The 10,422-nt window shown below is 42.0% G+C and overlaps 1 protein-coding gene across 1 annotated transcript in view; it reads right to left on the bottom strand.

Annotated features, from left to right (window-relative positions):
- Window positions 1-957: 957 nt before the first annotated feature.
- Window positions 958-10,422, bottom strand: part of LOC134880178 (diacylglycerol kinase delta-like) — a 42,502-nt gene continuing 33,037 nt past the window's right edge. Inside the window, exons 25-32 of the mRNA XM_063906932.1 lie at window positions 7,000-7,154; window positions 6,779-6,884; window positions 5,635-5,727; window positions 5,119-5,223; window positions 4,545-4,662; window positions 4,242-4,372; window positions 3,997-4,117; window positions 958-1,701 (exon numbers count right to left, since the gene is read on the bottom strand). Coding sequence (XP_063763002.1) covers window positions 4,028-4,117; window positions 4,242-4,372; window positions 4,545-4,662; window positions 5,119-5,223; window positions 5,635-5,727; window positions 6,779-6,884; window positions 7,000-7,154 — 798 coding nt within the window. The 3' untranslated portion in view covers window positions 958-1,701; window positions 3,997-4,027. The remainder of the gene's footprint in view (window positions 1,702-3,996; window positions 4,118-4,241; window positions 4,373-4,544; window positions 4,663-5,118; window positions 5,224-5,634; window positions 5,728-6,778; window positions 6,885-6,999; window positions 7,155-10,422) is intronic.

Genomic DNA, 10,422 nt, shown 5'->3' with positions numbered 1-10,422 from the left:
TTCTAACGACTGTAATGACTGTAGTCGAGGAAGAGGTTTCTAACGACTGTAATCGACTGTAGTCATGGAGAGTTTCTAACGACTGTAATCGACCTGTAGTCATGGAGAGGTTTCTAACGACTGTACGTCTGAGTCGAGGTGAGGTTTCTAACGACTCTGAATCGACTGTAAGTCGATGGAGAGCCGTTCTAACTGACCTGAATACTGTCGATCGAGAGGTTTCTAACGACTGAATCGACTGTAGTCGAGGAGAGGTTTCTAACGACTGTAATCGACTGTAGTCGAGGAGAGGTTTCTAACGCTGAAATCGACTGTAGTCGAGGCAGAGTTTCTAACGACTGTAATCGACTGTAGTCGAGGACAAGGTTTCTAACGACTGTAATCGACTGTAGTCACTGGAGAGGTTTCTAACGACTGCAATAGTCGACTGGTCGAGGAGGTTTCTAACGACTGAAATCGACTGTAGTCGAAGGAGAGGTTTCTAACGACTCTCTGTAATCGACTGTAGGCGAGGACCAGGTTTCTAACGACTGTAATGCGACTGTAGTCATGAGAGGATTCTTAAGACTGTAGTCGAGGACGAGGTTTCTAACGACTGAAATCGACTGTAGTCGAGGAAGAGGTTTCTAACGACTGAAATCGACTGTAGTCGAGGAGAGGTTTCTAACGACTGTAATCGACTGTAGTCGTGGAGAGGTTTCTAACGACTGTAATCGACTGTAGTCGAGGAGAGGTTTCTACCGACTGTAATCGACTGATAGTAGAGGAGAGGTTTCTAACGACTGTAATCGACTGTAGTCCGAGAGAGGTTTCTAACGACTGTAATCGACTGTAGTCATGGAGAGGTTTCTAACGACTGTAGTCGACTGTAGTCATGAGAGTTTCTAACGACTGGAATCGACTGTAGTCGAGGAGAGGTTTCTAACGACTGTAATCGACTGTAGTCGAGGAAGGTTTCTAACGACTGTAATCGACTGTAGTCGAGGAGAGGTTTCTAACGACTGTAATCGACTGTAGTCATGGAGAGGTTTCTAACGACTGTAGTCGACTGTAGTCATGGAGAGGTTTCTAACGACTGTAATCGACTGTAGTCGAGGAGAGGTTTCTAACGACTGTAGTCATGGAGACGTTTTTAACAACTGTAATCGACTGTAGTCATGGAGAGGTTTCTAACGACTGTAATCGACTGTAGTCATGGAGAGGTTTCTAACGACTGTAATCGACTGTAGTTATGGAGAGGTTTCTAACGACTGTAATCGACTGTAGTCGAGGAGAGGTTTCTAACGACTGTAATCGACTGTAGTCATGGAGAGGTTTCTAACGACTGTAATCGACTGTAGTCGAGGAGAGGTTTCTAACGACTGTAATCGACTGTAGTCATGGAGAGGTTTCTAACCACTGTAATCAACTGTAGTCTGTAGCAGAGAGTATATTGGGGTAATATCGTCCATATGGACCCTAAACCGGCTCTGGGTTCACTGTTCCCTGAAGATATGCAGAAGTCACATTAAGGCCACTCTGTTCATACTAATAATAATGGTAATAAATGTTATGTTAATAATGATGAAGTGATGCTCTTTAGTTATGGGTTGTTGCTCAGTGCTCACTGCTGGTCGATTCATGTTTAGGCATTCCGGATCAGCTGATTGGTTCTGACCACCGAGCCCCATCCAATCACAGCGAGTTTCAGATGTCACAGACCTGAGGGTCAGAGCAACCAATAGAATCAACAGATTATATATACAGTGGGGCAAAAAAGTATTTAGTCAGCCACCAATTGTGCAAGTTCTCCCATTTAAAAAGATGAGAGAGGCCTGTATTTTTTTATCATAGGTACACTTCAACTATGAGAGACAGAATGGGGGAAACAATCCAGGAAATCACATTGTAGGATTTTAATGAATTCATTGGTAAATTCCTCGGTAAAATAAGTATTGGGTCACCTACAAACAAGCAAGATGTCTGGCTCTCACAGACCTGTAACTTCTTCTTTAAGAGGCTCCTCTGTCCTCCACTCGTTACCTGTATTAATGGCACCTTTTTGAACTCGTTATCAGTATAAAAGACACCTGTCCACAACCTCAAACAGTCATACTCCAAACTCCACTATGGCCAAGACCAAAGAGCTGTCAAAGGAGACCAGAGACAACATTGTAGACCTGCACCAGGCTGGGAAAACTGAATCTGCAATAGGTAAGCAGCTTGGTGTGAAGAAATCAACTGTGGGAGCAATTATTAGAAAATGGAAGACATACAAGACCACTGCTAATCTCCCTCGATCTGGGGCTCCACGCAAGATCTCACCCCGTGGGGTCAACATGATCACAAGAACGGTGAGCAAAAATCCCAGAACCACACGGGGGGACCTAGTGAATGACCTGCAGAGAGCTGGGACCAAAGTAACAGAGGCTACCATCAGTAACACACTACACCGCCAGGGACTTCAATCCTGCAGTTCCAGACGTGTCCCCCTGCTTAAGCCAGTACATGTCCAGGCCCGTCTGAAGTTTGCTAGAGGGCATTTGGATGATCCAGAAGAGGATTGGGAGAATGTCATATGGTCAGATGAAACCAAAATAGAACTTTTTGGTAAAAACTCAACTGGTCGTGTTTGGAGGAGAAAGAATGCAGAGTTGCCTCCAAAGAACACCATGCCTACTGTGAAGCATGGGGGGGGAGACATCATGCTTTGGGGCTGTTGTTCTGCAAAGGGACCAGGACGACTGATCCGTGTAAAGGAAAGAATGAATGGGGCCATGTATCGTGAGATTTTGAGTGAAAACCTCCTTCCATCAGCAAGGGCACTGAAGATGAAGCATGGCTGGGTCTTTCAGCATGACATTGATCCCAAACACACCGCCAGGGCAACGAAGGAGTGGCTTCCTAAGAAGCATTTCAAGGTCCTGGAGTGGCCTAGTCAGTCTCCAGATCTCAACCCCATAGAAAAATCTTTGGAGGGAGTTGAAAGTCCGTGTTGCCCAGCGACAGCCCCAAAACATCACTGCTTTAGAGGAGATCTGCATGGAGGAATGGGCCAAAATACCAGCAACAGTGTGGAAACCTTGTGAAGACTTACAGAAAACGTTTGACCTCTGTCATTGCCAACAAAGGGTATATAACAAAGTATTGAGATGAACTTTTGTTATTGACCAAATACTTATTTTCCACAATCATTTGAAATTAAATTCATTTAAAATCCTACAATGTGATTTCCTGGATTGTTTCCCCCATTCTGTCTCTCATAGTTGAAGTGTACCTATGATAAAAATGACAGGCCTCTCATCTTTTGAAATGGGAGAACTTGCACAATTGGTGGCTGACTAAATACTTTTTTGCCCCACTGTATGTGATGTAGATTATTAATATTCACAATTATTTATGCTTTAATGATGTGAGTAACAGTGTTGGGTGCGTTACAAAAGTAATGGAGTTACAGTAATGTATTACTTGTTGCTGTAACGCAGTAATATAACGCAGTACTTCTGAAATGTGGGTAATATAATACCCGTTACGATTCTCAGTAACAGTTACACCACATTTTAAATGATGTGGTGTTTAGTTTCTAAGAATTCACAAACATGGCGAGACATTGGGACACCAGAGGACCAGTTGTGTGGGGAGAATAGTAACTCAGTAAGCCTGTTTCCTATTGGTTCAGAGGGCTGCAGGAACAGATTCCACTTTTGCACCATGCAGAGCTGCAGGCTCGGAGAAAAGAGACGAGTGCTCCGAGCCAGAGCAGCAGAAGGTAACTCTCTGGGTCTGCTGCTGAACCCGAGACCTCCAGAGACTCGTGGCAGAGTGTTGAAGATCTGCAGCCTCTGTCCTCTGTGGAATCTCCGGCTTTTAGAAAGCTTGTCAGCCAAATCCCCGTTAACACACCAATGACCAGGTGAGCTAACGCTGCATAGAGACTGGTTCATATCCAGCAGGTCACAGGGCCGTGCAGAGGCTCCACTAACATGTTATTAATGACACACAGAGACGTCACGGTACCGGTATCACATATTATCCAGGAGGAATCTCCTCAGGCCTCGCTGGCGCTGCTGTTCCTGTTCAGCTCTCTGATGCCCTGCAGGATCCTCTTCATGTGACCCACCTTCGTCACACCCAGGTCCTACACACACACACACACACACACACACACACACACACACACACACACACACACACACACACACCAGGTGTGAACAGGAAGAGGTCCGTCTTTAGCCGTTAACCGTTAGCCGTTAGCGCCTTACCTTCAGGTCCCTCCTCTCAAGGTGGATGAGCTCAGCTCCGCGGACGTCATGTCCATTGAAGATGTCTTTATACTCTGAGAGACACAGGAAGTCCAGCCAGACACCCACCTCCTCTGTCCCCCACTGATGAACTAAAGACAGGAAGCCAGACAGGTGAGACGGACAGGTTAGAGACAGACAGAAAAACAGAAACCGGTTTCACCGAAATGCAGATCTTTACCAAACAACACCAGCGAGAGAGACAGTCAGGTGAGAGACAGACAGGTACAGCTCACCTGGTAGAGACAGACAGGTAAAGCTCACCTGGTAGAGACAGACAGGTAGATGTCTCTCTGTTCTTGTTGTTTTTTTCTTTTTTAAACTTCGGGACGAGACGAAACTTCGCACTGCGACTCCGTTTAGAGAAATCAGTGAGGGGACCCTGAGGACAGACAGGTCAGAGACAGACAGGTGAGAAACGGGACAGGTAAGAGACGGACAGATCAGAGACAGACAGATCAGAGACAGACAGGTGAGAGACGGACAGGTCAGAGACAGACGGGTGAGAGACGGACAGGTCAGAGACAGACAGGTGAGAGACGGACAGTTGAGAGACAGACAAGTGAGAGACAGACAAGTGAGAGACGGACAGGTCAGAGACAGACAGGTGAGAGACGGACAGGTGAGAGACGGACAGGTCAGAGACAGACAGGTGAGAGACGGACAGTTGAGAGACAGACAAGTGAGAGACAGACAAGTGAGAAACGGAGATGTGAAAGACAGACAGGTGAGAGACAGACAGGAGAGAGACAGACAGGAGAGAGACATACAGGAGAGAGACAGACATGTGAATACTGGTAGTATATCAATATATGATGACAGACAGGTAGTAGTGTACCTCGATGGCAGGGAACATCCAGGGGACGTCGGCCAGCCGTCTGAGCTGCTGATCCACAGACAGCAGAGCAGAGTCCAGCTGCTGCTGCTGGGGGGGGTCCAGCTGCTGTAACACGTCACAAAATATAACGTAATGTAATTTAATTTAATATAATATAATATAATATATTATATTATATTATATTATAATATATTATATAATATATTATATTATATTATAATATAATATATTGTAATATATATTATATTACAATATATTATATTATTATATAATATATTGTAATATATTTATACACATATAAATATATTACAATATATTATATTATTATATAATATAATATATTATATAATATATTATATTATATAATATATTATATAATATATTATAATATATTATATTATAATATATTATATTATATTATAATATATTATAATATAATATATTATAATATAATATAATATTATATATTATATATTGTAATATATTTATACACATATAAATATACTGTATAGTTACCATGGACATGTTCCCGGCCAGCAGAAGCTCCGTCTCACTGAGCAGAGCTTTGACGTCTTCGACCATCTGAAGAACCAGACTGCAGCTCAGAGCCTGAGACAGACAGGACACAGACAGGAGACATTCAGCAGACATTCAGGAGACATTCAGGAGACAGATAGGAGACATTCAGGACACAGACAGGAGACGGATAGGAGACATTCAGGAGACAGACAGGAGAAAGACAGGAGACAGACAGGAGAAAGACAGGAGACATTCAGGAGACAGACAGGAGACAGACAGGAGAAAGACAGGAGACATTCAGGAGACATTCAGGAGACAGACAGGAGAAAGACAGGAGACATTCAGGAGACAGACAGGAGAAAGACAGGAGACATTCAGGAGACAGACAGGAGAAAGACAGGAGACATTCAGGAGAAAGACAGGAGACATTCAGGAGACAGACAGGAGAAAGACAGGAGACATTCAGGAGACAGACAGGAGACAGACAGGAGACATTCAGGACACAGACAGGAGACAGACAGGAGACACACAGGAGACATTCAGGAGACAGACAGGAGACAGACAGGAGACAGACAGGAGACATTCAGGAGACAGACAGGAGACATTCAGGACACAGACAGGAGACGGATAGGAGACATTCAGGAGACAGACAGGAGAAAGACAGGAAACATTCAGGAGACAGACAGGAGACATTCAGGAGACAGACAGGAGAAAGACAGGAGACATTCAGGAGACAGACAGGAGAAAGACAGGAGACAGACAGGAGAAAGACAGGAGACATTCAGGAGACAGACAGCAGACAGACAGGAGACAGACAGGAGAAAGACAGGAGAAAGACAGGAGAAAAACAGGAGACATTCAGGAGACAGACAGGAGACAGACAGGATACATTCAGGAGACAGACAGGAGACATTCAGGAGACAGACAGGAGACATTCAGGAGACATTCAGGAGACATTCAGGAGAAAGACAGACAGGAGACAGACAGACAGACAGACAGACAGACAGACAGACAGACAGACAGACAGACAGACAGACAGACAGACAGACAGGAGACAGATCACATGACTGTGAAACGACCTGATGCTGCTGGCGTACACCAGGTATTTAAGTACATGGTAATATATACAATAATAAGGTACCTCGGGGCTCTTGGCGTACACCAGGTCCATGCTCTTGCAGCTGGCGTTGACTGCGTGAGCCAGTTCCTGCTCCAGGGGGGGGTGGGACTGAGCCCCCTCACGGATACTGACAACAACACAAAATAAATGAAATCACATTAAATTATAGGATATAAAAATAATGACAATAGAAATACTAACAATTACTGTTAATATCACCTGTGTGATAATAGTGACATCACCTGTGTATGAGTGCCCCGGCTGCCCGTCCGAACTCGCTGACAAGTGACGCCTCTTCTTCTGAGAGGATCTCTGGCTGTGAGGAGAGTGGGGGATGAGGGGGGGGGAACTCACACCTCTGTTTGTTCTCCCAGGACTTCAGGGTGCTTTCAAACGCCTGAAACACAGTCCAACATTTATATATCTTTATTAAATGTGGGAGAGATCTGAGATCAGATGAGGGTCGGCGTAGAAGACAAATGGACTATGAGACAAAAATTCAGAACTTCTTTTAGTTCACGAAATAAAAAATAGGAATAAAAAAGTAAAAACTTTTCAGAAGATCAATTTCTTAAATTCAAAAACATAAATACTTCTTTCAGATTCAGTTTTCAGGAAAGACTTTATACAGCTGACAGACGTCTAAACCTTCAGTCTCTGAAAACACTCAGTGTGTAGTACAGTGTGTAGTACAGTGTGTAGTACGTGTGAAACGTGTGTAGTACGTGTGTACAGTGTGTTACAGTGTTGTAAGGTGTATACATGTTAGTACAGTGTTAGTAGTGTAGTAAGTGGAGTACGTGTAGTCATTTGGGTTTGAGTAAAGTGAAAAAGTACAGTGTGTATACATGGTATACATGTTATACAGTTTATCAGTGGTATACGGGGTGTGGTTAGTAAATTTTTGGTACAGTTGGGGGAGGTAACAGTGTTAGTACAGTGTGGAAAGAAAGGGGATGGGTGGGGGGGGGGGGGGGTTTTTGGGGGTTTAGAAAATTGTAGAAAAAGTTTTTTGTAGTCGTGGAAAGGGTACAGTGTGTATACGGGTAAAAGTGTATAAAGTGTGTAGTAAATTTGAAAAGGGGACAGTGTGTAGAAAATGGTAATAAAGTGTTAGTAAAGGTATACGGTGTAGTACAGGTGTAACAGTGTTTAATTTTAAATGTGTAGTACATGGTAAGGTGTAAAAGGGTGAAAATTTAAACAGGGGTAGGAAACAGTGTGCAGTAAGTGTGTAGTACAGTGGATCATGGTAGAAAAGTGGAGTAAAGTGTGTAGTAAAAAGTGTGTAGTAAAAGTGTGTAGTCATGTGTAGTACAGGGTATACAGTGTTTCCAGGTGTACAAACAGGTGCAGTACAGTGTGTTTACATGGTAGTAAGTGTGTGAAAGGTTAGTAAAGTGTGTTACAGTGGGGAAACTGTTTGGGAGTACGGTAGTAAAGTGTTTTCGTTTACAGTGGTAGTACAGTGTATACAGTGTGAGTACGGGTGGATACAGTGTGAGAAAGGGTTTTAGTACAAGTTGTACGTGGGAAAATTTTAAAAGTGTTACAGTGTAGAAAAGTTTTAAAGACAGGTTGTAGTACAGTGTGTGTAGTGTGGTACGGGTGTAGAAGTGTAGTAATTGTAGTCAGTTTTAGTACAGTGTATGGGTTTTAGTCAGTGTATACGGTGTAGTAAAGTTAGTACTTGGGGTTAAGTGTAGTACAGTGTGTAGACGTGGTGTAGTGGTATACAGTGAGAAATTTTACGGTGTGAAAAGTATCAGGTTGTAGTACATTTGGTTTTGGTTAAGTTTTGTAAAGGGGTTGAAAATTTTAAAGTGTTACAGTGTGAGTACAGTGTGAAATTAAAGTTTAGAAAGGGTAAAAGGGGTAGTAAAGGGTAGTAAGTGTTTTACATTTGGTAGAAGTGTGTGTACGTGTGTAATTTTAAAGTGTGGAAACAGTGTGTGTACAGTTGTATACAGTGTGTTAAGTGTGTAGAAAGTGTGTAGTAAGTGTGTGTACAGTGTGTAGGGAAAAGTGTATACAGTGTGAGTAAAGTGTAGTACGTGTAATGTGAAAGTGTAAAGGAGAGTTTTGTAAGGAGAAGTGTGTTTAAAAGTGTGTAGTACAGTGGTATAAAGTGTTAGTACAGTGTGTAAGGTGTATAAAGTGTAGTAAGTGTGGTACAGTGTGTAGTAAAATGTGTAGTAAATGTAGTACAGGTGTAGTACAGTGTGTAATTTTAACAGTGTAGTACAGTGGGTAGTAAGTGTGTATAATTTTGGTAGGAAAAGTGTAGACAGTGTGTAGTAAAGTGTGATCAGGGTAGACTGTGATAAGATGTAAGTACAGTGTGTATAAAGTGTGTAACGTGTGTAGACAGGTAGAAATGTGTTAAGGTGAAAAGTGTAGTAAAGTGTGTATAAGGTGTAGTAAAGTTATACAGGTGTATAAAGTGTGTAAAAAAGGTGTATACAGTGTTAGAAAAGTGTGAAAACAGTGGGGTTGTAATAGTTTTGTACAGTGGTAACATTTGGTGTAAATTTTGGTAGTAAAGTGTTAGTCATTTATCTTGGTAGTACAGTGGAGAAAGTGGAAGAAAGGGTTGTGTGTGTAGTACAGGTGATAAAGTGTAGTCAGTGTGTAGTCTTGGTTAAGTGTGTAGTACAGTGTGTAGTTAAAGTGTGTAAATTTTAACGTTGTTACAGTGTGGTAATTTGTGAAAGTACAGTTTATACAGTTGGGTGTATAGGGAAAAAGTGTAGTACAGTGGGGCAGGTAAAAGTTTGTATTTTAACGTGGTATAAAGTTGTAGTACAGTGTGTAGTAAAAGTGGTAGTACTGTTTTAAACGTGGACTTTTAACGGGTAGTAAAGTTGTGAAGGGGGTTGTGTATAATTTTGGTAGTCAGTGGTATAAAGTTGTAGTCAGTTGTGGTAGAAGTGGAGTACTTTTATTTAAGTTTAGTACATTTTGGGGTTGTATCATGGGGTTAATTTTAAAAGGGTTTTATTAGTACAGTTGTAGAAAAGTGTTTCGTGGGTAAGGTCAGAAAGGTAGAAAGTGTTAGTAAGGTGTAAAAAGTGTGTGTACTGGGTATAAAGTGTGCAGTACGGGGGTGGTTACAGGAGAAAAGGGTTTAAAATTTGAGAATTTTAAAGGTTTTTTAAAAGTGTGCGTACAGGGAGTACATTTAGTACAGGTGAGAAACGGTTTGTAAAGTGTGCGACAGTGGTGAAAAAAACGGGGTTGGTGTAAAGTGGAGAAAAGTGTGAGTAATGGTGTAATTTGGGGTTTTTTGTAGTAAAGTTTAGTAAAGTGTAAAAAAGGGTTTATAAGTGTTTGTAGTCGGTTTTATAAAGTGTGTATACAGTGTGTATACGGGGAAAAATTTAGTACAGTGTGTTTAAAGTGTTTTTTAGTAAGTGGTATACGGGTTTTAGTAAAGTTGAGTAAGTGTGTAGTACTGTAAAAATGAGTGTGTTTACAGTGTGTAGTACGTGTGTAGTAAATTTGTAGAAAAAGTGGTAGTACAGTTTAAAGGGGAAAAGTGTGTATTACAGTGTGTATACGTGTGTATAAAGGGTTTTGTAATTTGTAGAAAAAGTTTGTATAAATTTTAGTACAGGTAAAATGTGGAAACAGTGGGGGTTTTTAGCAGTGTGTACAGTGTGTAG

The sequence above is a fragment of the Eleginops maclovinus genome, chromosome 18, assembly GCF_036324505.1.
Source record: "Eleginops maclovinus isolate JMC-PN-2008 ecotype Puerto Natales chromosome 18, JC_Emac_rtc_rv5, whole genome shotgun sequence".
In the NCBI taxonomy this organism is placed as follows: Eukaryota; Metazoa; Chordata; class Actinopteri; order Perciformes; family Eleginopidae; genus Eleginops; species Eleginops maclovinus.
This window is presented reverse-complemented; position numbering and strand designations above follow the sequence as displayed.